Source organism: Podarcis vaucheri (assembly GCF_965113315.1).
Source record: "Podarcis vaucheri genome assembly, chromosome: 14".
NCBI lineage: Eukaryota > Metazoa > Chordata > Lepidosauria > Squamata > Lacertidae > Podarcis > Podarcis vaucheri.
The window spans coordinates 29,531,086-29,556,376 of record NC_138752.1 but is presented as its reverse complement, the minus strand read 5'-3'; the positions used below and the strand labels follow the sequence as shown (position 1 = coordinate 29,556,376).

At 52.3% G+C, this 25,291-nt stretch overlaps 4 protein-coding genes across 8 annotated transcripts; 3 read left to right on the top strand and 1 right to left on the bottom strand.

The window, feature by feature from the left end:
• The first annotated feature begins 378 nt into the window (after nucleotides 1-378).
• Nucleotides 379-9,594, top strand: PDIA3 (protein disulfide isomerase family A member 3). Its single transcript, XM_082199013.1, has 13 exons — nucleotides 379-658; nucleotides 2,630-2,708; nucleotides 3,064-3,181; nucleotides 3,504-3,608; nucleotides 4,053-4,182; nucleotides 4,748-4,864; nucleotides 4,970-5,095; nucleotides 6,269-6,451; nucleotides 6,668-6,776; nucleotides 8,198-8,326; nucleotides 8,561-8,640; nucleotides 8,916-8,973; nucleotides 9,177-9,594. The coding sequence occupies exons 1-13, from the start codon at nucleotides 516-518 to the stop codon at nucleotides 9,294-9,296; spliced, it is 1,497 nt and encodes a 498-aa protein (XP_082055139.1). The 5' UTR covers nucleotides 379-515; the 3' UTR covers nucleotides 9,297-9,594.
• ELL3 (elongation factor for RNA polymerase II 3) lies at nucleotides 9,508-15,461 on the bottom strand. Of its 3 annotated transcripts, XM_082199011.1 has the most exons (12): nucleotides 15,080-15,457; nucleotides 14,585-14,629; nucleotides 13,897-14,030; nucleotides 13,679-13,809; nucleotides 12,962-13,137; nucleotides 12,769-12,890; nucleotides 12,480-12,570; nucleotides 11,834-12,077; nucleotides 11,417-11,456; nucleotides 10,903-11,074; nucleotides 10,778-10,822; nucleotides 9,508-10,700 (listed from the first exon to the last, which is right to left on the bottom strand). In XM_082199011.1, exons 1-12 carry the CDS (start codon nucleotides 15,425-15,427, stop codon nucleotides 10,563-10,565), a joined length of 1,686 nt encoding a protein of 561 aa, XP_082055137.1. In that variant the 5' UTR covers nucleotides 15,428-15,457; the 3' UTR covers nucleotides 9,508-10,562. The 3 variants fall into 3 exon arrangements, with proteins under 3 accessions (XP_082055137.1, XP_082055136.1, XP_082055138.1); XM_082199010.1 differs by having other exon boundaries at nucleotides 9,508-10,822; nucleotides 15,080-15,461; XM_082199012.1 differs by having other exon boundaries at nucleotides 9,508-10,822; nucleotides 13,034-13,137; nucleotides 15,080-15,461.
• LOC309518684 (peptidyl-prolyl cis-trans isomerase FKBP8-like) lies at nucleotides 14,637-22,004 on the top strand. 3 transcript variants are annotated; one of them, XM_082199016.1, is made up of 9 exons: nucleotides 14,637-14,756; nucleotides 17,079-17,213; nucleotides 17,434-17,603; nucleotides 18,089-18,177; nucleotides 18,302-18,519; nucleotides 18,833-19,005; nucleotides 19,321-19,398; nucleotides 19,677-19,796; nucleotides 20,232-22,004. In XM_082199016.1, the coding sequence occupies exons 2-9, from the start codon at nucleotides 17,177-17,179 to the stop codon at nucleotides 20,259-20,261; spliced, it is 915 nt and encodes a 304-aa protein (XP_082055142.1). In that variant the 5' UTR covers nucleotides 14,637-14,756; nucleotides 17,079-17,176; the 3' UTR covers nucleotides 20,262-22,004. The 3 variants fall into 3 exon arrangements, with proteins under 3 accessions (XP_082055142.1, XP_082055140.1, XP_082055141.1); XM_082199014.1 differs by lacking the exons at nucleotides 14,637-14,756; nucleotides 17,079-17,213 and adding an exon at nucleotides 16,034-16,478; XM_082199015.1 differs by lacking the exon at nucleotides 14,637-14,756 and having other exon boundaries at nucleotides 16,520-17,213.
• Nucleotides 22,005-23,277: 1,273 nt separating this feature from the next.
• Nucleotides 23,278-24,810, top strand: SERF2 (small EDRK-rich factor 2). The gene is made up of 3 exons (XM_082198980.1): nucleotides 23,278-23,434; nucleotides 23,680-23,782; nucleotides 24,526-24,810. Exons 1-3 carry the CDS (start codon nucleotides 23,428-23,430, stop codon nucleotides 24,602-24,604), a joined length of 189 nt encoding a protein of 62 aa, XP_082055106.1. The 5' UTR covers nucleotides 23,278-23,427; the 3' UTR covers nucleotides 24,605-24,810.
• Nucleotides 24,811-25,291: the final 481 nt, after the last annotated feature.

Genomic DNA, 25,291 nt, shown 5'->3' with positions numbered 1-25,291 from the left:
CAGGGCTGTTGTGCTGCAGTTGGGCAACGAGGGTGATAAAAGAGTTTGGCTTCAGCCTCTCGGCTGAGGGACCAGCTCTTCACAATAGGGGGCACTTTTCGAAAAAGGCGCGGACATCTTTCTGGCCCTCAGCCGCTGCTCTTGAGGGGGAGACGAGGGAGCCGCAATGGCGGGAGGCGGGGCCAACACGCGAAGCCCGCTCTGGAGCGCGAGGCCAGGGCGGCCCCTCGCGGCATCGCTATGACGACGAGCGCAGAGCCACCCAGCCTCCTCCTGCCACCATCTCTCCTCCTCATTGGCCGCCCTCGCGCCGGCGTGGGCCAGTGAGCAGCTGCCACACTGCAAATCCGGCCCCGTCTCCTGGAGGGGCGGGACTTCCGCCTCCTCTTTAGCTTCCCGCTGAGGCGAGAACCAGGGAAAGCGAAAGTCGCCTCAGCCGCCGCTTTCTCCGGCTCGCTCTCCGTATTCCGCGCCTTTCTCCCCCTCTCTCTCTCGCTCGCCGGCGGCTGGGCCTTATGGAGGCGCTTCTCCTCGCCCTGCTCCTCGCCCTTGTGCCGCTGCCGGGACGCGCCTCTGACGTGCTCGAGCTCAGCGATGAGGACTTCGACAGCGGCCTGGCCGACCGCAGCGTCGCCCTCGTCGAGTTCTACGCCCCATGGTGGGTCGGAGGGAGAGAAGGAGGGCGGGCGGGGAGGGCAACGGGGCCAGGGCGCTCATGGGGGGCGGGGCGGCGAGGCCCCCGCTGCTTCGGCTCTGCGCGCGCAGGAAGAGGAGCGGCACGTTTCTCGTGCGCGCGCCTCCCACAGGTCCATAGACAGACGGGGAGAGGGAGGTTGGCAGGCCGGTGGATCCCTTCGTCGCTGCCGCTGCCTTAACTGACGCGGAGCCGAGAATGGGAAGAGCGAGGGAGGAAAGGAAGGAGGGAGTCCGCCTGCCGACCTGCCTCTCGCCGCTGCCTCTTGTCTGTCAGGCCTGTGGGGGTGAATTCTGCGCATTCCGGACGCGATATCCGCGGAAGCCTCTCCGCGATTCGCCCGGCCGCCGTGAAGGGCAGCTGGTTCGGGTTGGTAGCGGCCTCTTTATCGGGCGGGGAAAGCCGCGGTGGATCCGGCGCTGGTGCCGCAGCCGGTTTTGAAACTGCAGCCCCCAGGCTACACCGGGGCAAGTGCCTGCGGAGGGCGGGATCTTGTTGCCGTGGCTGCTCCCGGTTGGCTGCTCCGCTGGGCTGTCACTATCAGGGATTGGCTGTTGGTCCCCTGGGAAGTGCCCGCTACCTTTGCGGAGAAGTTGGGGCAGCCATCAGGGCGTCTTATCGGCAGAAACGGAAGGGTTGGCCGCCTGCTAGCTTCCGGTGGATAGTTGGTTCTTGGGTGAACCGTAGGTGCTGCCCTTGTGAGAACGGCGAAGCCTCCTCGCTCTGTCCGCTTCATGGGGTTGATGGGGCCATTATTAGCTTGTGCTTTTTGCGGGAGCGGGGTGCCCTTGCCAAGCAAGATGGATGATTCATGGTGCCCAGCCCACTGGCTTCAAGTGTCTCAGTGGTCCTTGATGCAAATGAATCTCAGTGTATACTTGTAATAAAAGCAAAACATAGCCCTTCACAGAACAATAAAAGACAGTTTAGCATAAAATCCCGTGGTATGAAACTTGGTACACAAGGACAATACTTTGCTGAAGACAATCAGGTTTGATCATTGCCAAAACAGGAATTTGGGAACCATATTTATGCCTCCATGGGTTCTATGATGTGAGAAAGGTGGGATAGAAATTCAAGAAAGTAAATGAAATGCCTACATTTTGTAGGTTTAGTGAAAGTATTCATATTTTAGTAAAAATCAAATTGTGTATTCATAAATCCTTTTGAATGTGCATCTGGTAGGGGTAATGATTCACTGTAGAGAAAACCACTCAAAATTACAAGCTAGCTAAATGCTAGCCTACTGAAGGCTGACCAGAAATAGGAAGCTGCAGGTCTAAGCCTATGCTGGGTATATGGAAGAGGAGACTTCCGTTGTCTAGCAACCCACTTGATTTCTGTGTTGAGCACAGAGGAGAGACTGCTTCAGTCTCTTGCTCCATCCCTCCCATCACACTTGCATAGAACTCACAATTGCCATGAGGGAAGGATCTCAGGAAATCAAGAGAGGCAGACAAAAAGAAGGTCAAGAGCCAGCTTCTGTCTAACTTGGCTTGTCCCTGCATAAGGCTATCAACTACCAGCTATCTTCTGGGAAGGATTCTCGTAACTCTCTGTGTTCTACCATATTGCTCATTCTTTTCCCTTGCCCCCATGGATAGTGATGTTAATTGTAGTATGCCTCAAAAGCATTCATCGTCTGGAAGGCAGGATATTAATAATCACAATAAATAAATTCTGGTTGTCTGTGCCAGACTAGTACTTGAATACAAGGATGGGCTAATGTGCTTATATCTAGATTATGTCACATTAACCTACTTATTCAAGAGTATTGACTCCTTTAAAACAAATTTAAATTTTAAAACCCTGCACAGTTTTAGTCATTGATTTGTATCTGACCTGTTGAGATACAAGTGCGATCTTGGGCCAAACAGTCCTTGCTGATGAAAGAAAGTGGTATGCCAACCATGCATTGAACTTTTAATCTTGTAGGTGTGGACACTGTAAACGCCTTGCTCCTGAGTATGAGTCTGCTGCCACCAGGCTAAAGGGAATAGTGCCACTTGTGAAGGTTAGTTTTGTAATGTGCTACTGCATGAAACTCTGCAGAAAAGGGACCTTTTCCATAAGTTAAATTGCTTGACTACTGATAGTGGAGTTGGGAGTCAGTTCTATTGATGCCTGTGTGTATGTGGTGGGGAGTAACGTGGGATAAAAAGCTTTGAATCTATGACTGCTGTTCTTTTGATCAAAGTCCCTGGAGGTATAGGAAGAGCCTCTGTTGGTGTTAGATGGGAATGCTTGGATGAGGATGTTTGCATGCATCTATGGTGTTGGCAATGTGCAGACTAGATGGTTGTTGTTTTTTAGAGATGCTACCATCCTTTACTGTGGAAAAGGCAAACCCTGCTCACATTCTCTTTAAGGTTGACTGTACAGCAAACTCAAACACCTGCAACAAGTATGGAGTGAGTGGCTATCCAACTCTCAAGATCTTCAGGAACGGGGAGGAGTCTGGTACCTATGATGGTCCAAGAACAGCTGGTAAGGAACTGTAGGCCAGGCTGTGAGTGCTGGAGGAGCTGGTTAATAGTCTGCAGCAGCCCTGGCACAGAGTGGAGGGTTATTGCATGCATATTCTGCTTGTAGACTTCCCAACATCATCTGGTAGGCCTCTGCAAGAACAAGATTCTGGACAATATGGGCCATTGTTCTGATCTAGCTATAGGGCTCTTCTGATTGAAGCCTTCATTTAAAGGTTATTTGTGTAATGCCTTGTATAGTGCAGTTTTTGAAGACATTGGATGTCTGCAAAGCAGTCCCTACATGCAGCCTGCCACTAACTATGCCAAACTTCTCTCCCAAGATGGAATTGTGAGCCACCTGAAGAAACAGGCTGGGCCAGCCTCAGTTGCTCTCCGCTCTGATACTTTTGAAAAATTCATCAGTGAAAAGGATCCTGCTGTGGTGGGTAAGTAGTGAGGGGTTTTTGGGTGGGGGAGGTGATCAGATTTCCCCCCCTGAGCCTTCACATGCTAAGATGTGGAGGGGGATCTCCAGTCTTTCTGGAATTAGGCATCATAGACTGCAGGTGTTAGCACAGTATCTCACAGAGCTTTGAACTGGCAGTGCAGAGTTGCCTCTTCTATTCCAGTCTTAAGTGTGGCACCCTGTTAACCTGATCTCAGTAGTAAAAATGTTCAGATAAAAACGTTCGGCAGTGTTGATTTGAGCCACTCCCAGCTTCAAGTATTAGAAGCCGGGGAATGGGTTCCTTGGATGCAATTTGCAGGTTCTTGCATATGGCTCACTGGTTTGGGCAGTCAAGTTGTTTTTGTGTCCAGGTGTAATAGCTAAACTGCTTCTTCTACTCTTCTTTCATATGGAGTCCTTTGCCTTTTATGATGTTCTGCAGGTTTCTTCAAGGAGTTGTTTGGTGATGCACATTCAGAGTACATGAAAGCAGCGAGCAACTTGCGAGACCATTACCGCTTTGGGCACACAAGTGATGAGGATCTAGTAAAGAAATATGAGCCAGATGGCGAGTAAGTAGCACATGGGCCTCTATTCTCCTGATTGGTCTACCAAAATATAAGAATATAAGACACAAATTTCAGAAATGCATCTGGGCATAACAGCTCTGGCTGGCTTCCTGTTGCTCCCCACAATGAATTTCCCCCACTTGTATAGCAAGCTGTTTCTGATGGATAGACCATTGGTTCTCTTTGAACTGAGCTTGAGCAACACTCAAACGTGTTCCTAGCAACTGTCTTTGTAAAATAGTGATTGTACTTTCCACGGTCCTACGCAGCATCCCTCCCCCCCCCCTGCCAACACTCAAGTCCCTGCTGGGCTGCTTCCTGCTTGTTTTTCCTGCCACCTGAAGGGAGCAGGCAAGTCAGAGCTTGAGGTGCTTGCTGACTGTCATTCAGCTTTTCCTTGGGGAGTTGGTTAAGCAGCTGAGACACCTGCTAGCAAATGTGGCTGGAAGCCCATGTTGAAAGAACAAGGGAGTCCTGTTTGTGAGCCAAGCCCTAGCAAGAGCACAGCCTGTTTGAGGGTGATGTGTGCTTGGTTCACTGTCAAGTTGCATTGATCAACTTTCCACAGAGGCATTATCCTGTTCCGTCCCCCACACCTGGAAAACAAATTTGAGGACAACACTGTGCGATACACAGAGGACAAGATCACAACTGGCAAGATCAAGAAGTTCCTTCAGGAGAACATGTAAGTGCATGGCAGCTTCCCTCCTGCCAGTCTATAGTGAGTGTCTGTGTCCGCAGCGTGAGATCCACATGCTAACGTGATTTGGGGGTTCCTTCTGTTCTTTAGCTTTGGCATCTGCCCACACATGACGGAAGACAACAAAGAGCTGATCCAAGGCAAGGACCTGCTGGTGGCTTATTACGACGTAGATTATGAAAAGAATCCCAAGGGCTCCAACTACTGGCGCAACAGGTGAGAACACAGCAAGGACTTCCCTGGGGAAGTGAAATGAGTGAGGTTGGAGAGACCTGCAAGCCACTGATATGTTCTGCCCCCACTGTCACAGGCAATATGTGCCTGACCTGCCAGTTGCTGGGAATCATAGGCAGGGAGATCACTGCTGATGCTGCAATCGGGTCCTGCTTGCTGGCTTCCTACTGGGGCAGTGGTTTTCAGCCAGTGTGCCATGGCACTCTGGGGTGCCTTGAATGATGGTCAGGGGTGCCTCCCTCCCTCCTCTGATGCCCTCTCATGTCTCTGCCTCCCAAAGGCTTGTGTGACTGTTTGTTGCAGCATCCTTGGCTACAAGCTCTGCTAGTTGCCAGAAGCTGAGGTGGCCTCGTAGTAAGTAAGCAAGCAAGCAAGCAGGTGAGGGAGCCTAGCCAGCCAGTTCACCAGCCCTTGCTGCTGGGAATGAACAGACAAGTCCTAGGCCCCTATGGGGCAGGGGAAGCAGCTCAGAGACCTGGCCAGAGAACTCCAAGAAGAGGAGAGGCTGAGAAAACACTTTGTGAAGTAGGGTATTTGAAAAGAGTGAGAGGCTGCCAGCTCTGCAGGCAAGGGGTGACATAACTGGGCTCCTGAGTCCCACAGGGGTGTCACAGAAAGAATATAGTTGGTCAAGGGAGCAGTGGACTCAAAAAGGTTGAAAACATCTGCACTGGAGCATCTGGTTGACCACTGAGAGCAGGACACTTTGTCTTAATCCAGTGGACTCATGTCTGTGCCAGAGGCCATGCCTCTTGTGGCTGCTCTGTAGCCCAAACAGAAGGGCTGCAGCAGTTCCAGCATGCAAACATCCCCCTCCCTAGGAAGAGTGGGGGGAAAGAAGCCAGCAATAGTATAAGCTATGGAGGTCCCCCATCAGCAGTAAATAACTTATGGAAGGAGACTGGGCAGTGACACTTCTGCCCTTGGCCAATCATTGATCACCTTGGTGGCTCTTGATCCTTTAGCTATAGAATTTGGAACTGCTTTGACCTGAACACATTACCACCTCTGCCTGAGCCAGGGTACTTCCGAAATTGGCTCTTAATTAATTAAAATGGTTTGCTTGCCTTCATGCATGCCTTGAAGAAGACAGGTGCACTGTGACTCCTGATTATCTTGGGCTATCACAAAAAAGTTTTGTTATTGCTTCTGCAGAGTGATGAAGGTAGCCCGGAGTTTCCTGGATGCTGGACACAAACTCAACTTTGCTGTTGCTAGTCGGAAGACCTTCGGTCATGAGCTCTCAGAGTTTGGATTGGATGGCTCTACCACCGATGTTCCTCTTGTTGCCATCAGGACAGCTAAGGGAGAGAAATTTGTCATGCAGGAGGAGTTCTCGTAAGTGGAGCATTTGTTTATACTGCAAGGGTGCACACTACTTCTGGGGTGGTCTGGAGTGGGGACATCCCACTGCCTTTTCCTGAGCAATTCTGCACACAAAGCATCATAGGCCAATCCAGGACAGAAAGTCTGGGATTTCTTCTAGTGACTTTAGAAGGGGGGTTACAAGTTGGGGAAGGACTGGTTGAAACAATTCTCTTGTTTGGTTTGCAGCCGTGATGGGAAGGCCCTGGAGAGATTCCTCCAGGATTATTTTGATGGAAACCTGAAGAAATACCTGAAATCTGAGCCCATCCCAGAGAACAATGATGGGCCTGTGAAGGTGGGAGCTGCTGCTTGTTCTGTCTCAAGGGTGGTGGGAGCCTTGGGCCCCTTCAGATGATATTGAACTTCCATCAGCCCTAACCAGCGTTGCCCAAAGATAAGGGATTATGGGAGCAATAGGTCAACAGCAGCTGGAGGGTCCCCTACTTCTAGCTTAAAAAAAACTAGATCTCGTAAGAATAACTCGCTCTACGTGGGGCTGCCATTGAGACTGACCCAGAAACTCCAGCGGGTGCAGAATGCTGCGGCAAGACTCCTTATGGGATCCTCGCTGCAGGATCACACTCACCCAGTGCTATACCAGCTGCACTGGCTCCCAGTGGAGTACAGGATCAGGTTTAAGGTGCTGGTTTTAACCTTTAAAGCCCTATATAGCCTAGGACCCTCATACCTACGGGGCTGCCTCTCTTGGTATGTCCCATGCAGGACCTTACGGTCTTCAAACAAAAAACACCTTGGATGTCCCAGGCCACAGAGAGGTTAGGCTGGCCTCAACCGGAGCCAGGGCTTTTCGGCTGTGGCTCCGATCTGGTGGAACGCTCTTGTCACAAGAGACTGGGGCCCTGTGGGACTTGACATCTTTCTGCAGGGCCTGCAAGACAGAGCTGTTCCACCAGGCCTTTGGTCAAGGCACAGCCTGACCCCTTCCTTTGGTAATTCTTCACAGAACTCTAGCCCAATGGTTGCCATCAATTTGATTTGAACTGATTTTATAATGAATTGATTTTAGAATGCTGTATTATTTTACTGTTGTTAGCTGCTCTGAGCCCGGCTTTGGCTGGGGAGGGTGGGATATAAATAAAATTTGATTATTATTATTATTATTATTAACCAAGAAGGGGACTCCTCTGTTGTATTTTGGGTCATGTTGCAGCAGGTGACAAGTTATGACTGATGTGCAACACCCCAAAACATTCCATATCAAATTCCAAAATGCCCACAAATTTTTCCACTTTGTTTTAAGTTTCATGCAGTTTAAATAAGATTATTGTGCACATTTATTAACTTCAGCTCTTTCTGAGCTATGTCTTGAGGCTGTAGCTTTCCCAGGGTGGCTGATGTTAATAGCTGCTGGGCAGTTTCATCAACAAACATGAAAAAGACAAATTGAAATTACAAGTTGGGTTGAACAAACCCAAAATTTGAAGTACAAGGAAATCTTAAAGTAGCTATGTTTTCTCTGAATTAAGTTTAAGTTTATATGTCCTTGATGCATACCAAAACTGTTTCTGGACACCTGGAATTCAGGAATTCAATTCATAGATGGGAAACAGGCAGATTTTTATGTGATCTGTATATTGATTGAACTGCTGGGAAAATGAGAATCTTCCTGCATATTATTCAGCTTGTAATAACACTAAAATTAGGCACAGTGTGTCTTGGGAACCTCCCCTTTTGAGACTGTATGTTCTCCCCCAGGTGGTTGTGGCTGAGAACTTTGACGAAATCGTGAATGCTGAGGGCAAGGATGTGCTTGTGGAGTTCTACGCGCCTTGGTGTGGCCACTGCAAGAACCTGGAACCCAAATACAAGGAGCTTGGAGAGAAGGTATGCCCAAGGAGCGGGAGGAGGATCTGAGTGCCTGTCTCTCTCCCTTAATAGAGGTCCCTGTTCATAGGTGACCATAGAGAAGGGATCTTACCTGCAGGGGCCTTGATACTGTGTATTTGAGCAAGGTTCTCCTGGGTGTGGAATAGCCCCTAGGGGACTGGCACTGCTCTGCTATCATGAATTGACTGCTTCTACCAGTGTGAAATTGCTGATTGGATTATCTTTCAACAGCTCAGCAAAGATCCCAACATTATTATAGCCAAGATGGATGCTACAGCCAATGATGTGCCTTCTCCCTATGAAGTGCGAGGGTAAGAGACTTATGCTTGGTAGCCACTGGCTGGTTCTTGCCTGCCCTCTGCTGTCAATGATAGAGTAGCTGTCCTGCAGGCCAGTCTTGGGCCTTTTAGGAGGAGTCCTTTGCACCCCACCCACACCTACATTGTGTGCTTGCACTATGCCCCCTTGAAGAATGGCTGCTGTATGGAGGTTTATGCATGTAAACACCAGGCATATTTCCTCCAGGGCAGTCATTCAGGATAGCACTGAATGCCCTGCTGAGTGGTCTTTCTTTCTTTGTTGACAGCTTCCCCACAATTTATTTTTCGCCTGCGGGGAGCAAGCAAAGTCCAAAGAAATATGAGGTGAGTTCATGCTTATACCGGGTTCCCTAGAGTAATAATCACCAGCTGCAATGAAGTCTTTTTTCTTTTGCCCATTAATCCTAAAATATGGCAAGTAGCATAAATGATCAAGTGGAATGTGTTGAGGTTGCTGTGTGTGTTAGTGATTGAACTTAATGCCTTGAGCACTGTTGCACTTTGCCTGACTTGTGTCTTCTTGACAGGGGGGGCGTGAGGTGAACGACTTTGTCAGCTACCTGAAGCGGGAGGCCACTTACCCACCCATTCTACAGGAGGATGAAAAACCCAAGAAGAAGAAGAAGGCGCCCAAGGAGGATCTGTGAGCGGGGAGGGGGGCTTGGTGTCATCATCGCCTTTGTCTGCAGAAGAGCCCATGGCCGCTCCTGGAGGTGGGGCCCTGTGGGGCAGTCTAAGCTGTTGGAAAGTGAAGCCACATTGAGCAGAGGGGACCCAGCTGCTGCTGCTGTTCTGTTTAATTTCCTGCCCCCTCATCTCTTAACTGCACTGGCCTTGAATGCCCTGGACTGGCTGATATTTGTGGGTGGGGAGGGGGAGGGTTTGTTTTCTAATTTTTTGTACATTTGAAGAAGTGAATCAATAAATGACCCCCTTAGGCCCCAAGTTGCCTTTCTGTGATGTTGGAAGGGGAAAGACTTCTCCCTGTCTCTTTGAGCGGGATACATTTACCTGTTTCTGGTACTTTGCTAACTTGGGAGGCTGCTCTGCCAGATATCTTTTGTTCCCCATAGAAGTTACTGAACAACTCAGCTGTTCTTGAGAACTTTGCATGTTGATTTTAGCTTTGGATAGCCTAGCTCTGCAGAGCGGCCTAAGCAGCATTGTCAAATGAACATGTAGCAGATTGATAACATAACTGATTGATACGAAGTGAAGGGAGATGTCATGTCTGTTTAAACAATCTTCACAAAATGCAATTTTTTGTATAACTTCTCATGTGGAGAGTCTCTGAGAGATGTGGTAGGTGCCAAGCTTTAAGCCTGTGTGACAAAGACCTGTCTCTGCAGCCACTAGAAACTTTGAAAACAAAGCAGCATAAGCCAGGCAAGATTAAAGTATTCCTTGAAGAAAATGTTTCTAGCAAAGTTCCTACTGCCTTGGGTGTGAGTGTCTGAACAAATGTCAACAGGAGTTGGACAAGCTAAGTGTTAGCATATTGAGATTGTCCTACCTAAAAATGCAAGACTACCCACACTCCAGTTTTTCCAATTAAGGCACAAGAATATACTTGCTGACTATGAAACAATTCTAAAGCACAGCTTTGTTTCAAACCAAAGATGGCTGCTCTGGTTGTGGATAGATTGAAGTTACTTTAGGCTGTCACAAACAAGTTGCTACAGAAGGACGGGGAAAAGGGAGCACCCTCGCCCTGCTTTAAGTGTTTCTTTTCAAATTGCTTTCAGCTAGCAAGATGTTGCAGAGCAGACTTGGACCAAAACATAAGAGGAACGTACTGTAAGCCGGGCCTGTTCTTAAACTGTACAAAGCTCACTCCAAGAGCAAGCAGTTGCAGTGAAACACTAGAGCCCCCATGTGCTTGCTGTGAGGAGTTGCAGGTCATGCTGCCCTCATCATCTCCTCTCGCCACAGCCCCTCTGCCCAGCCGGAGGGACATTCTGCTCAAAGTTTAGGATTTGAGCCTTGATGTGGGAGAGCTTGTGGTGCAGATACTCGCAGTGCCTCTTTTCTTCTTGGTAGTTAGGATACACCTGCAGAGAAGGAAACAGTTCAGCCACCAGGGGGAAAGAAAGCACCCCCCTCCCTGATGCCAGCCTGGGTTCCTCACCTTTTTGAAGTGCCTGTATTCTTGCAAAATCTGATCTTCTAGGACCTGTAACCCAAGAGAGCTAGTTCAGCCCAGGACCCAGGCAGGGAAGGTCTCTTCCCTTTTGTTTCCTGAAATGTTGTTACCTTGTACTCCTTGGTTCCTTGCTGCATTCGCCTAAGCCTTGTGCCCAGCTGGGCAAACCTCCTGCTCACACTCCCAATCCTGGCATGGAGGTGGCGGTATGTGGTGTAGTCTGCACTGAAGTCCTCCTGGTAGGCTCGGTACTGCTTTACTGAGCAAATGGGGACATATTTCCTAGTTTCAAAAGACACATGTGAGTCAGAAGATGGAAAGGGAGAGCCTCCTCCCTTGGGGAATTTGACCCAAGGTATCAAACACTTTATTGGTTGGGAAGGCCAACAGCAGCAGCCACCTCTCCAATCCATCTCCCACATCAGGAGTAGAACCTTTTTTGGTCCCAAGGACTGTCTTCCAGCATGGACAGTCTTCCAGAAGCTCCATTTGTTCCCTAGGCATGAGATCCCCACACCAAATGTACAACAAGGCTGGGCACCAGTGAAAATGATGCTGGTTCCCAAATGGCTGAGGCCTATGAAAAATGCCCTTGCCATATGTGCAGTGCAGCTAAATACTTACAAGTAGTATTTGAGGTTTTCCTCTGAGGTGCTGGCATGGTCTGGGGAGGGAAAAAGGAAAAGCAGAGTCATTGTGGTGGCAGCAGTCGTCCTGCAGCCCTGCATTGGACACCAGCATCTCCCACCAGTGTGTGTTGCTCAGTGCTTTCCCAGGCTTATTCCATCTGGATATTTTGGTCTACACCTCCCATCAGCCCAACTGCTCTGCAGTCCAAAACACTGGGAAGATTGGGAAGGTGGTTCTAGACAGCTTTTTAGACCCAAGTTGACAGCACAGGTACCTCCTAGTTTAAACCATTCTGCCAGACTGGGAAGGCTGAGCTTTCCATTTTGCTCAAGGTCAGGAGCAGACTGCAGAGGTTCCAGTTGCCATCATATTTGATGTTTGTGCTGGGAGTGCATCTGCCAGACTCCTCACCTGCCTGCCTCTCCTCTTCCCCTGGCCACTCAACCTCTGGTGCTCTATGACTTCCTGCTTCAGGTTCCTCATCCGAGCTCTGAACCTCTCCTATGATGTCACTGCAATCGGTCTGGGCCCTGCTTTTCACTGCCGCTGCAGGCTGCATTTTGCGTCCCCACCAGCTGCTCTCGGCTCCTGTAAAGTGAGGTCCCTGCCATCTCCTGGATCTTGGCCCAAGTGCAGCTCGGAGAGGTTGTAGTCTCTGAAAAATAATATCCACACTTCACTCTTTCCAGGCACAGTCCACTTTAAAGCACTGTGTCTGAGTATGGCAAATGATAAGCCCTCTCTTACAGTCGAGTCTGCCAAGTGGATACTAGGAACAACAGGATAATGATGGTTCCCTCTAGGCAGGAAGACCAACTGAAAACCACCATGCAGTAGCACACACAGGCAGGCAAATGAGAACAGAAATGGAAGACAAGAAAGTCCCTCTCCCCCTGTGCCCACAGGAGCCTGCAATGCCTGGGAATTAGAGAGGCTGCCCAGAGGGGGTGATGCAACCACAGCCTTGCCATGGCATCATCGGCTGTTGCTGCTACTGCTCTGAATTAAAGCACTGTTGCAGGACTCTGAATTAAAGCACCACCATTGCAGGACTCACCGCTCTTAAAGGACTACCGCCTTGAGAAGGGGCAAACTTTTCAGATGGAGGGCTTGGGAAGGGCTTGGCCAAAGCTTGCTGGGCCTCTTTCCTGCAGAAGTGGAAAGAGAACTGTTAAAAGCTGACCACGGCAGAGCAGAATAGTGGGAACAACTATGCACCCACACATAAAGAGACAGGATTATGCTAGAGAGGGAGGGGAGAGAGAGAGAGAGAGAGAATGAGGACTAAGACCACAAGGATCCCCTATCCCTCCCCAGTAGTCTAACTCCCAGACTCATTGCTATACCTGCGCAAGTGCTCAGATGCTTCCTGGTGCTGCTGCAGAGCACCTGTCCAGGCCTCCTTTCTAGGTTGCAGACTGTCTTCTTTCAAGCTGCAACTTCTTTCTGGGGGGCTCAGCTGCCCCATCTGTGGGGTAAAGGGGTGGTGAGGGAGGCTCCAGCAAGGTGAGGAAGCCCAGTGGCCTCTCCCAGACCTACCTCAGCCTGCAACTGTGGCCTCTCCAATAAGCCCAACAGCCTCTTAGCCCTCTGGTCGCTTCCGTCCAGCACCTGTACTGGTGGCCATGGGGGCTCATTGACTGGGGGACTGCTTTCATTGCCTTTCCCTCTGGGGCTCTCTGAGGCTGCTTTCCTTGGGAGGAGGGCGCCAGTCTCTACAGTGCAGAAAAGCAGAAAGTCAAGGCAAAGAGAGTGAGGGAATAGAGCCAGCCTTGGCTGTCAGTAGTTCAACCCCCTCCCCAATGCTAATTGCAGAAGACTGTTTCTATTCTTCATCCACAGTGATTGTCTATAGCAACTGAGATGAAATTTGGATGTTGCACTTCAGATCCACTTACTAAATTTGTATACCACCCTTAATCCAAAGATCTCAAGGTGGTTCACACATGGAAGGATTTCATAAATCCAGGGTAGCTTTATACTAGTTATAAGGTTTTCGTTAAGATACCAAACTAAACTGTTCCATTATGATCACACGTTAGTAAAAACAGTTTGCTAGGTGGTTTTAAAACAAGTTCCACTGCTTCTTAGGATATATACATTCTAGGTTAGAACCAGAGACCTTTGAATGGCAGCGCTCACAAATTGTTCCTTTCAGGAAGTGGGTAGGGGAGAGAGGTGGTGGCAATTTGTGCCAATTCCCCCTTCAGCTCCTATCCAAGAAGCCCTTGCTGCCCCTTGCCCCTCTCTCCTCACCTGGGTTTGGGAACGCAGCTGCTGCCCTATGGCAGGTCGACCTCTCTACCCCCCATCTGGACTGGGAGGCCTCCACAACCATGGCACAGATGGTGATCTTCTCCTGGATGGCTCCTCTGCCCTCCAACCACCTGGGCAAAGAAGAGCAATGTTCAGGGAAGCCTCTCTCCCCCATTCCCACCCCCCAGGGAAATAGCCTTTGGGCTGGGCCAGCTTACCTGGTACTGGCCTGGCGGACGCAATCAAAGCTGGCCTGCGGCTGCTCCTTCGTATAGCGTGAGAGGTAGAAGGTGAAGCGGAAAGTCCGTGGGTCACGACGGCCAGCAGTGGCTCCGCAGGGCACCTTCAGATACTGGACAGCATAGAAAGAGAAGAGGGGGGATCTGGTCTGGCCCCTTGGCCTCAGGAGGGAGCAGGGCCTGACCCTAGACATGTGGCTGGGGGCTGTTTCTGTGTCTGTGGGACCTGGCTCTGCCTGAGTGAAAAACACTGTGCGGCGGTGCTTTTCCAGGGGTCAGTCTTGGCCCTGCGCAGGAAGGGAGTGGGCGGAGCTCCCCATACAGAGCAGCGAAGGCGCGGCTCCTGCCCACCCCGTCTCTTTCCCTCTTCCCTTGCTACTAAAGGGGACTTTCAGACCGAAAAAGAAGTGGCTTTCGACGGGGCGGGTTGCCCCGTTCCAGCGCCAAGACAGCAGAGCACTCCGCGGGGAGGATGCCGCAGCCAGGCTCGGTCTGCCGCTCGCGCGAGACTCGTTAGCCGCCTTGCAGAAAGCCGCGGGGAGCTCGTTAGCAAGCAGGCGGCGCCCACGGCGATAGCAACGGCCACGGCGCCCCTCCGTTGCCCAGCCCCGGCGATGGGACTCGACAGGACCTCTGCCCAATGCACGGCGCTGGGAAATATCCTTACCCCTTGGCTGCCCTGGAAGGCGATCACGGGACGAGGCGCCGCCACCTGCAGAAAAAAAGCGGGCAGTGAGACCACCCCTCCCGCCAAGTGACCGGCCGTCCGGCAATCGCCTCCAAGCCAGCCCATTACCTGACACCGCTGGTAGGCGAGCAAGGCCTGGAGGGCCGAGTCGGTCAGTTTCACGTGGAAGAGGCTGAGGCGGGCGCCCCGCGAGCCGGGGCGGTAGGAAAGGCGCTCCGTCGCCCGCCGCGGCATTGCTAGAGTGAGCGGCTGTGGCGGCGGCGCCTGGGCGGGACTTGGGCTCGACGGCGGGGCGGGGCCGCTGCTCCTTGCTCGGCAGCCGCTGCTGCTCCACAAACCGGTGCGCGTGCCCAGCCCGGGATGCCTGGCCAGACCTGCCTCCGTTTGGGGCGTGGGAAAGGCCCGGAGCAAGAAGAGACCTCGGAGCTTTAGTCTGCCGTCCCTTCCAGAAGAAGGGCGCCGCCGATTACCCACCAAGCCCCTCAACAGTTTGCCCCGAGGAAGAACGGCCGGTCCGTTATCCAGGTCTTCGGGGGAGCTTCTGCCCATTGTCCCCGGTCCCCCAGACCGGAGATCCCGGGGCTGAGCCCCCCTTTGGGCCCCGGGCATCGCTTCTACTCCAAAGCCCCCCGCGGCAGCCGACCCCGGACGCTTGGCCACGTGCAGCGGGGCCACGTGCTTCTTGGGACTCTCCACTAAGCCTCTTAGAGCCCCGCAGGTCACCGGGCAATAATCTGGGGCGGAGCAGCATCCCCTAAGAACCGCCAAAACTCGGGTGCGCCTCTTCGGTTGAGCGGCTTCCCTCGCCCAGAAGACCTTCATAGACGTTTACTTCTGGGCATAGGAGCCAACTCCTGGGCGCCATGGGGTGTTCAGCCCCCATAAAATATTTGCGCCCCCCCCCCCCCAGTTGATGGGCACTGCTATTCAAATAGTGTACATGCACCGCAACATGTGATCAATTATGCGAGCGGAGCTTACCTGCTCCCCCGATTTTTTATTGAGGTTGGCATTTCTGCTTCTGGGTGGTCTGTTCATACATGAGAGAATTGGGATGGAGGGCAAAGCCAACTGAGTTTTCTCAGAATCTAGCCTGTCAGGAGATGGGGAGGAACCCATTCATCCACGGGAGGTATTCCCTCTTAGCGCAAGTCTTTGGGGCCTCGCGTAGTATAAGAGGAAACCCCCTTTTCCGTCGCGTCTGGGTGAACAGCGGGTTGCTGCTCGCCGCCTCTTCTGTTATAGACGCGAAGGCATTTACTTGGGTTTATTAAGGCAGCCCAAAGGGAGGGGCCCCGCTTGAGATGTGGGAGGGGGCCCTGCTGATCCCTGCTAAACCCAGCCGCAGCCTGACGCCCAGATCCTCCTTGGAAGTAAGCCTGAGCGCAGCTGGGGCGTAGGGGGGCTTACTCTATAATTGAATTACAGGCGCTCAGTGTAGACTGAGGGAAGGAGAGACGGCTAAGCGGCCTCTCGCTTCTGCCGCTGCCGGCCTGCTCCGACCGTCGCATGCAAGGCGGGGAAGCAAATCCCTCGAGATCCTGATGCGCGGCTGCCGGCAAAGCCCCTCGCTCCGGGAAGCCCCTTCCGAGGACGGAGGAGCAGCCCACCATGTTCTTGGTCAAGATGTTTCAGGGCGAGGAGGAGGAGGAAGGCGAAGGGGCGGGCGCCAGCCTCGGGCCGGTGCTGCTGGAGGGAGGCAGCCCCCATCTTGGACGGAGGGTCCATTTCCTGCTGCCCCACACTATCATCCAGGAGCCCCCGCCCCAGCTTCAGGAGCGAGCCTTTTACCAGCGGCTGGAGCGCTTGCTGGGAGGAGAAAGAGGCGGCTTTGCAGCGCTCTTTGCGGCTGACGGCTGGGAGGACCTCCGAGGTGAGGCCCGGAGCGCAGGGGGCTTTCAGGCCAGGAGATGGAGGGTCCCGCTGCTCCCCAAAGGGCCTTGGAGGCAACAGGGCGGCTCGGCCTCTCAGACCCTACATGATCCTCTCTGGTGCCAGTCATTGGGGGACGGGGTGACATCGCTGGCTAACAAGCGCCACAGCCAGAAGCCACTGGGGGCAGGAGATGGTTGCTGGGTTCGCTTTCTTAGCCAGAAAGCCCCCTGCCCCCGCCTCAGCGACCCAGACCAGGGGCTGCCCTCACACCCATGGGGTTCTAGAGGTGCATCAGAATGAGGAGTGGCTTGACTGATGCCCACCTCAGCACCCCACAGAATGTGTGGTGGTGCATCAAAAGGAATAAGAGGATAAACGAAGGCAGCATAATGCAAATGCTTAAAGTCCTGGGTGACGTGGATTTTTCCCCCCAGGCAGGAGAAAAACTGGTGGGTGTGGGGAACCACATTAAGACCTTCTGATGCTCTCAGCTCTGCCAAGTTTGAGAGGCCCCATTGTTCTACTCCTTCCCCCAAAAGTATATTAGTCTAACAGATCGGGAAGGCCAAAGAGAAATAAATGTTTTGTTTTTGCGTAGATATGAGTACAGAGAAGGCAAATGAAAACAAACTAGTCCCTTTTTTGCATTTGGAGGCCTTCATCACCTGAAGCCCTAAACTGTGGTGTACTTCACCTATGCGTAAATCAGACCCTGGCCCAGGACCATTTGGAGGTAACTGGGCAGGTGGGACACTGCAGTACCTCATGGTGGGGAGAAAAGGCCCCTCCATTTGGCCAGAGCAGGTTGTGTTGTGAGAGAGGGGCTGTAACTTCCTCATCCTCCATCACTCCCTTGGCCTTCCTTTGCACCTGGGCAGTTGGAGTTCCACACACTTCCTCAAGCAAACACCTGCACCTGTAGTTGAGCTGATGCTCCCCTTTCCACCCTACAGAGGACAAGTCCCTACGGAAGCGGCTGGTGAAGAGCAGTCCAGAGGGAGGCAGCTGGCCACAACTGGGCCAAGAGGTTACTGTGAAGATGCTGGGAATCCTGGAGGACCACAGCCTGGTGGAAAAGGACCAAAAGCTCACCTTTGTCCTCGGCCAGGGGGAGGCAATACAGGTGAGGTGTGGGAAGGCTGCAGCCCAGGGGCTCCCTTGTTCCTTTGTGCATTTTCTCCTCCTGATCCTTTCCCCCCTGGCTTTGCCTGGCAGCCTGCCCCACAGGGGCAGCCCATTCTCAGCCCCCGTTTCTCTCCGTTGCCTGAGCAACTGAATGCCACAAATTGTGGGGAATCCTGCTGTCGTTCTGCTTCTGTTCTGTTTCAGTGGAAAGGACTGTCAGCTTTGCAGCCACCCCCAACCTCATGCTCATAGGGCCCTCCCTCTACATAGGATCTCACCTTTTCTGCCTGTGCGCTATCATAGCAGAGGCCAATGCAGACCACATGAGAATGGCTGTTGCTCCCAAGCCAATGTACTGTTGCACGTAGTGGTGCTGAGAGGTGTGACAGCAGGATGTGTGTGTGTGTGTGTGTGTGTGTGTGTGTGTGTGTGTGTTGGGGGGGCACTTTGGGTCAGGTCCTTGTTTCCTTTTTCTCTCCCTAGGCTTTGGACCTTGGCGTCCTCTCCATGCAGCTTGGTGAAATAGCCCTTTTCCTCGCTGGCCCTGCTTGTGCCTACGGTCACCTGGGCAGGTAGTCATCAATCATTGCTCTGCACTGTGACTGGTGGGCAGGGAGGGGGCAACATCTGGGTCCTTGGTGGGGGAAGAGAGCTGTGTGTTCTCAGAGGCCTCTCCTCCTCCTCCTCCTCCTGCAGAGAGCCAGATATTCCCAAAGATGCCACGTTGCTGTACGAGGTGACTCTGCTGCACGTGCAGGACAGCCCGGACCTGTTGCTGTTGCCCACCATGGAGCGCCTCAGCCTGGGCAACCAGAAGCGGGAGTGGGGCAACTTCCACTTTGAGCGGGGGGACTACCAGCAGGCCCTGCACTCCTATCAGCAGGCTTTGCATGTCCTCTCCCTGCCGGGGACAGGTGAGGCACTGTTCTGAGGGCTTGGGATGCACTGGGGGATGAAGCCCTCCCAACGCAGCCATGTGGATGCGTGTTGGAAACATGGGGTTGGCAAGGGTTCAATTAGAGCTGACGGGCAGCTTGCCTGGAAATAGTGCCGTGATCCCAAATGTGGGCAGTTTGGATGAAAAGGGAGAGGAACCCTGTCCCAGAGGTGCTCTCCCGCAAAGGCACACTTGACCCATCCCTACTGCAGAAGCCCAGTTCTGGGGCTCAGCCCCATCTGCACCTCCTGGCTGGGGGTGATGCTGCACCTATGTGTGTTTCTCTCTAGACTGCCCAAGCCAGGAGGAGGAAGAGGAGCTGCATGACCATCGGGTCAAATGCCTCAACAACTGTGCAGCTGCCCAGCTGAAGCTGAAGCTTTTGGATGAGGCCCTGGCATCCTGCAATGAAGTTATACAGCTTGACCCAGAGAACATCAAGGCACTTTACAGGAAAGGGAAGGTGATGAGGGAAACGCCTCCCAGCCCCTCACCTGCTCCAGGGCCAGGAGGGAAGAACTTGGCTAGGGAACAGCATGCTGAAGGCCGTACAGCTGGCTGAGATCCAGAGTGGGGTGGTGGGGGTGGTGGCAAAGGTCCCTGTTCCACAATATTGACCTAATGCTGTGTCTGGATTGAAGTGGGGGGAAAGGGAATTTTGACCACAAGAGGTGAGAGAAGGCATGAGGGAGGGTCAAGGAACAGCTGCAGAGAACAGCCCAACCCCTACCCAATTCATATACCATCCCATCTCTGTCACTCTCTCTCTGCTATTTAGCTATTGTCAGAGCGGGGAGAGGACCAGGCAGCCACCGCAGTTCTGAAGAGGGCCCTGCAGCTGGAGCCAACTACCAAGGTGGGGCAACAGGACACACTAGGGGCAAAGGCAGACAAGGGACAATAGCAGAGGCGGTGGGGAAGGTCCATCTTTGCTGGGCCAACTTCATCCTCTGCCACTTTCGGCACTTGCGACTGGCATCTCCTCTTTTGCTCAGCTCGCGCTGAGATGACATCATATTCCTAGCATTGGTGGGAGGGTGCTCAGCGGGTACTGGAGGTGATTCCTTCCCCATCTTCCAAGTGTATTAACCATTTGCTCCCCAGAAGGATTAAAATGACATTGGCTGTCTCTAGGCTATCCATGCTGAGCTCTCCAAACTAGCAAGGCGGCAGAGGGGGCAGCTGGAATGCACTGGCCCAGGAGGGGCCACTCCGGAAGACATGACAACACCCACCATTGCTCACAGTGCTCAGGTTTGTTATCATGGCCTAGTTAAGTCAAAGGATTGAGGGTCCTTGTCACTTAGCAGGTGTCTTCCTGCCCCTTTATCCTGGGGGGTGCTGCTGCTGCTGCTGCTGGGTTTTTTCCCCAAGACTGTTCCCGTGGCCTTGTGGCAGCTGCCTTTGTGGGCATGTTGTTTGGCCAGTGTGGTGTAGTGGTTAGAGTGCTGACTAGGGCCTGGGAGACCAAGATTCAAATCCCCACTCAGCCATTAGTCTTATTGGGTGACCTTTGGCCAGTCACTGCCTCCAAGCCTAATCTACCTCACAGGGTTGTTGTGAGAATAAAATGGGGAGATGTATGCCACCTTGAGCTCCTTGGAGGAAAGGTGGAAAAAATGTAAGAGATAAATAAGAAATTGTGAGGCTGTGAAAGCTCATGTGTCTCCTCACTGCCATCTTTTGCAGACAGATGCTCCTGCTCCCCAGCCAAGCTGAGTTGCTGCTTCTTTTCCTGGGTTGACCCTAGAAAGCCTTGCAGAAGTGTGAAGTTCCACCTTCTCTGACAGCAAGGACTTCTGAGGGGCATCAGGGCCAAATACTTGTTGTGTGTGCCCACTTGTTTCTCCTGGGATGGGGCAGACCCACAGCTGCTATGGAACTGTGTGGCTCTAAGTCCCCAAAGGAACTCTTCCTCCTCCTCTTTCTCTACCACCACCACCACCAGTGATTGAGAGGTTTGCAAGCGAAGTTTATCCAAGAATGAAACATGGCACCCGAAGTCAAGTGGCTGGCTCTCATTGACACCTTTGATGATGATGTTCCCTAAGCGTAAAGGAAGGCTATCATTGTGAAAGGGTGGGAAGATCCTTTCCAGCTGAGGCTGGATACTCTGAGGCTGGATTTTGCCCTGCAACCCAGCTTGCTGCTTATATTTTCTTCTGCGCTCTATTCATTTCCCTGCCAATTTGCAGGGAAGCCACCTTGGAATACATGTCTCATTCAACCCAAAGACTGGCCTGTTCCTAGTGTTGAGCTGAGGAGGAGAACAAATTCCAGGGTGTGGACAGACATACAGCTCCCTGCATGGACTGGCAAAGGGTTTTCTGCATTGTGGGGTGGGGTGGGGTGCTCTGCTTCTGGCATGATTATTCTCCCTTTTCTAAAAGCAGACAAACACCACTCTTACTGTGTTGTGTTCTTCTCCCATACCTCTTTGAAACACAAGTCTGGGCAAAGGAGGGGCTTCATGACTGCCACAAGGGCCAGCCAGGCAGCACTTTGCAGTTTGGCTGAAAAGAGTGAAAATTGGTTGTATGGAGAGCAGCCTTGTCCCCCCTCAGGATGTACATCTATGTGCACCATAAGGGCCATGTACTTCAAGGGTTCCTTATTGCTCTGAAGATCCACCAAGGGCCATTCTGATATCCCAGTTGCCTTGTTTCCCTTGGCAGGGTTCTTCTTCTTCTTCTTCTTCTTCTTCTTCTTCTTCTTCTTCCTCCTCCTCCTCCTCCTCCTCCTCCTGTTGAAATTGTCTGTGTTCTATCTGCACACACAATATTTACCACCAGTCACCATCACCTCTCTTGTGGCAGCCTCACTCATGAGCTGTAGCAGGTCAAGTACAGAGAAGGTCCTCCTTCTTCAGTAGGAGAGTAGGAATAACTTCTCTTCTGTCCTAAAAGTATCCCCTAAATTGTAGAAGGCAGATAACCTCTGAACAACTGGATTTTCATAGAGGGTTGTGCGTGTACTTGCAGTTTCAGTTAGGAACAACATTTCCCACCTCCCTCTAAGAACTCTCAGGAGGACTCTCTTATGGCCTGGTTTTTCAGTGAGGAACACCTTTAGGTGCTGGGTCACCACAATAGTGAGTTCATGCAAGGGATATAGGCTGCAGAGCAACTCGACTACTTTGTTTTGGGTGCTTGGCCTAAAAGCGTCCAGTCTCTGTTGAAGATGGGACAAAGGAACAGCTTCAGCCACATAACAACAGGCATGCCTCGGTGAAAAGGAGCCTAGCAGAGGCCCTGGTGCTCAAATGTAGTGAGCAGCCTTCTTTGAAGCAGTCAGGAGTTACACAGGTGGGCAGTCAAAGAAAGAGCCTTGCCTGCAGGAGGAAGTCTTCCTGGTGTTGCTGCTGAGGGCAAAGAGCTGGCAATGTTCCCTCAAAAGAAGAATGGCTACAGAAACTAATGGAATATGCAGAAATGGCGAAACATCGGAAGAATAAGAAATAAAGATAACAGAGTCTTTAAAGGGGAATGAAAATCATTTATTGAATATTTACAAACTCATTGTAAACAAATTAAAACATTAGCAGGATTAATGTAAAAGTGTGCAGTATTGAAAACATATATGAAATGGATGGAAATAAAATATAAAATAGATTTAGATTCGGGTATGCAGGAAAATAAGAGTAAATATAAGGAAGAGAGAAAGGGAGTGGAAAGTCAAAATATAATATGTAAAGATGATTCTGTTTGAAATGTTTGTCATAAATCAAAATTCTATATATATATAGAGAGAGTGGGAGCTGGGGAGCTGGTTCCTGAGGAAGAGAAGGCGGTGCTGCCAGGCAATCCATTTATGGAGCATTGATCCTGATTTGCTCACAGGGAGATTAGACAATGTTGGTTATTTAATGAGGATTCCCTTGGCGTGTGTGTGTGGGGAAGGGCAGACAATGATGAGTCCAAATCTCCTCTGCCGCTGCGCTTCCTGCATAAGGTCTGGGCTTTGAGAGAGGGGTTTTGGCGCACAAGAGCCATCCTGACTTGGCCAATCTGTGATTGAGGCTGCACCCTAACCAGGTACTGAAAACATGTTCCACTCCTCTCCTGCCACCACTGCCCCAGAATAATCCAGGGATAACTCAATTGCTTAGAGTGTGGCACCTATAATGCCAAGGTTGCAGGTTCGATAAGCTGCATATTCTTGCATTGCAAAGGGGTTGGACTGATGACTCCCAGGATCCATTCCAGCTCTATGATTTTATGGTAAAGAACTTGACTCCTTGCAGAGTGAGCCTTCCCTGGCCCCTTGACAGAGCAGCGGCTGGGAAGCCCCCCTCTGACCCTCTGCTCCATTCAGGGCTGGCCCAATACATTTTGGTGCCTGAGGCGAACCGCATAATAGTGCCTTCCGTGCCAAATAAGAAGGGAGTGAATGAAGATCTACATCAGAAACAAGGGCTTTGGGATCCGTTGCCGTCTGAGACAATGGCTTCACTTTGACTCATGGTTGAGCCGGTCCTGCCTCCATCCCACGGGGACGGAACCCGCGCGGCACCACCTCTGCTGGGGGAGCTTAGCCGTCGATCTTGCCACTGCTAGCACTAACTCCGTGCCCAGGACTGGAGAGGAGAGGGCGGAGCTCCTACGGGCCCCGCCACTCTTGGCTCCACAGCCATTCGCGGCGCAGGGGAGGGGCTTCAAGACCGCCACGTTGCGCCTGTTGCCCTCCATGATGCCCCGCCTTCATTTCTGGCCGTCCTCCCCTGCAGCCAATCGCTGAATGGTCCGCCTGGTCCAGTAGCCGCCTCTTGGCGCTGGCGGGCTAATAGCCTCCTGGCCTCTGTGCGGATTGGCCAATCAGGCGACAGGGGCGGAGCAGGGCAGGGCTGTGGCCGTAGCTGCCTCGGGGACTCGAGCGAAGCGGAGCCATGACGCGTAAGCGGGACTCCCCCCCCCTCCCGGTCCGGTCTCGCGCCCCCTTATTACCCTCCGGTGGGTGGGGGAGGATATGGGCTGGAAGGTCCCGTTGCCTCCTTGACTTGCTCACGGCGGGGGGAGTTCCGCCTCTGCCGCCCTTTCCCCCCGCCCGTCAAGGCTCGGCGGCCCGCAGTGGCCCCCGGGGCCCCGCCTGACCGGCCCCCGCCGCGCTTACACGTGCACTACCTTTCTCCGCGGTGCAGGGGGCAACCAGCGCGAACTGGCGCGCAGCAAGAACATGAAGAAGAACGCGGACAAGGGCAAGCGCCGCGACGACGGCCTCTCTGCCGCCGCCCGCAAGCAACGGTGAGCGCCGGGCGGGAGGGGAACAAGGTCGGGCTGGCTGTCTTTCTGGGCCGGGCCTCGAGCCCGAAGGCGGCGCCTCCTCCTTAGCATAAAAGACCTGGCCGGGGCAAGAGCCAGGAACGGTTGGCTGCCTCCCCACCCTTCCTGCTTTTCCTATTTCTTCCGCCCCTGGTGGTGAGCGGTGGGCATCATCCTGTTCTCTGATAGGGACGAGGCTTCTCGTGGCACTAGAAATAGAAGCACCTTAGGGCGGGGTGAGCTTTCCGGGGCTCCTGGCATCCGCTTCCTTGGATGCCCTCAGTCTGCTTGTCTTTAACGTGTCTCAAGACTCCTCCATGGCATTGCTGTTGAAGGCTGCCAGTCACAGGTGTCGCCAGGATTTTTGTTGGGGCGGAACCTCAGATTTATATTGATTTTGATTGATTTAGGGGGGAAGCTGCCCGCCCACACTACGTCCATGCGGCTGTGCCTGAGGTTCCGCCACTGGTTATGGAGGCTCCGCTGAACTGTCCTTGCTGCTGCTCCATCCCTGCTCTTACTTCCCACTCAAATCCTAGCCTAGCCCCTTGTCAAAGCCCTCAGAGGCCAGAGTGACAGCCCCTTCTCTCAGGCCCAGTGGTGACTGAGGCAGCCCTTGCCCTACCTTTATTTGCCAGCAGCCCAGCACCTGCCCTCAGGCCCAGGTGCCCCTTCCGGACTCAGTGGCCACAGCCTGACTGCCTTGCCTGTTTTTCTCTCCCCAGAGATTCAGAAATCATGCAGCAGAAGCAGAAGGCTGCCAAGGAGAAGAAGGAAGAGCCTCAGCAGCAGCAGCCAAAGTAGGCAAGAGCCCTGAGGGGGCCTGCCCAGGTGGTGGCTCCCTTTCCTTCTCCCTCAACCGCTCACACTCCTGCTTATAGCCACAGTGGCATTATGGGGGCCACCAGACCACCTCCTGCTGAGGCTGCAGAAGAAAGGAGGAGCCCCAGCCTGGTGGGAGCTGGCAAATGCTAGAATCAAGATACTTCATTAAAGTAGTTTTACCCATTTGTCCAGGCTGAAAAAATTACTGCAAGAAATGAGATGGGCCAGGTCAGCTGCACTGAAGTGAGATGGAGCAATTTATCCACTGTGCGCGCCCGTGTGTGTGTTTATGTGGTTTGCAGCCTTGTACAGTGGTCATGGGCCTATCCTATCACCAACAGCTAGAAGCTGAGATTTGGCACAGCATAAGGATGAGGTGCCTATGGGAGACAGTCCTGACTTGTAGCTTCATGGAAGATTTTCTTATGTTGATTTTTTAAAAGGCTTGTCTGCCACCTTTGGGGCATAAACAGCATTTAAACTGACTTAACAATTCATAAAAACGTCTAGACAGTCATGATTTAAAACAGGCACGTCCAACAAGTAGATCGTGATCTACCGATAGATCACTGAACGTCTGAGGTAGATCACTGGACCCTCAAAAGAAGCTCAACAACTTTGGCTCCCCTAAAAAAAAATTCAACTTTCGTGCCCTGCACCCCTAAA

What these genes read in the sequence shown, in the direction of transcription:
- SERF2 (XM_082198980.1), top strand. An exon ending in GCCGCCGCCCGCAAGCAACG is followed by an intron (nt 23,783 to 24,525) that starts GTGAGCGCCGGG and finishes TTCTCTCCCCAG; the next exon opens with AGATTCAGAAATCATGCAGC.
- ELL3 (XM_082199010.1), bottom strand. Translation starts at nt 15,427, where the DNA reads ATGAAGGTCTTCTGGGCGAGGGAAGCCGCTCAACCGAAGAGGCGCACC. An exon ending in AGCTGCGTTCCCAAACCCAG is followed by an intron (nt 13,138 to 13,678) that starts GTGAGGAGAGAG and finishes TCTGCACTGTAG; the next exon opens with AGACTGGCGCCCTCCTCCCA. An exon ending in GAAAACCTCAAATACTACTT is followed by an intron (nt 11,075 to 11,416) that starts GTAAGTATTTAG and finishes TTTTGAAACTAG; the next exon opens with GAAATATGTCCCCATTTGCT.
- PDIA3 (XM_082199013.1), top strand. Translation starts at nt 516, where the DNA reads ATGGAGGCGCTTCTCCTCGCCCTGCTCCTCGCCCTTGTGCCGCTGCCG. An exon ending in AAAGGATCCTGCTGTGGTGG is followed by an intron (nt 3,609 to 4,052) that starts GTAAGTAGTGAG and finishes GATGTTCTGCAG; the next exon opens with GTTTCTTCAAGGAGTTGTTT. An exon ending in AAAGTCCAAAGAAATATGAG is followed by an intron (nt 8,974 to 9,176) that starts GTGAGTTCATGC and finishes TCTTCTTGACAG; the next exon opens with GGGGGGCGTGAGGTGAACGA.
- LOC309518684 (XM_082199014.1), top strand. Translation starts at nt 16,217, where the DNA reads ATGTTCTTGGTCAAGATGTTTCAGGGCGAGGAGGAGGAGGAAGGCGAA. An exon ending in GCCAGGGGGAGGCAATACAG is followed by an intron (nt 17,604 to 18,088) that starts GTGAGGTGTGGG and finishes TTCTCTCCCTAG; the next exon opens with GCTTTGGACCTTGGCGTCCT. An exon ending in CACTTTACAGGAAAGGGAAG is followed by an intron (nt 19,006 to 19,320) that starts GTGATGAGGGAA and finishes TCTGCTATTTAG; the next exon opens with CTATTGTCAGAGCGGGGAGA.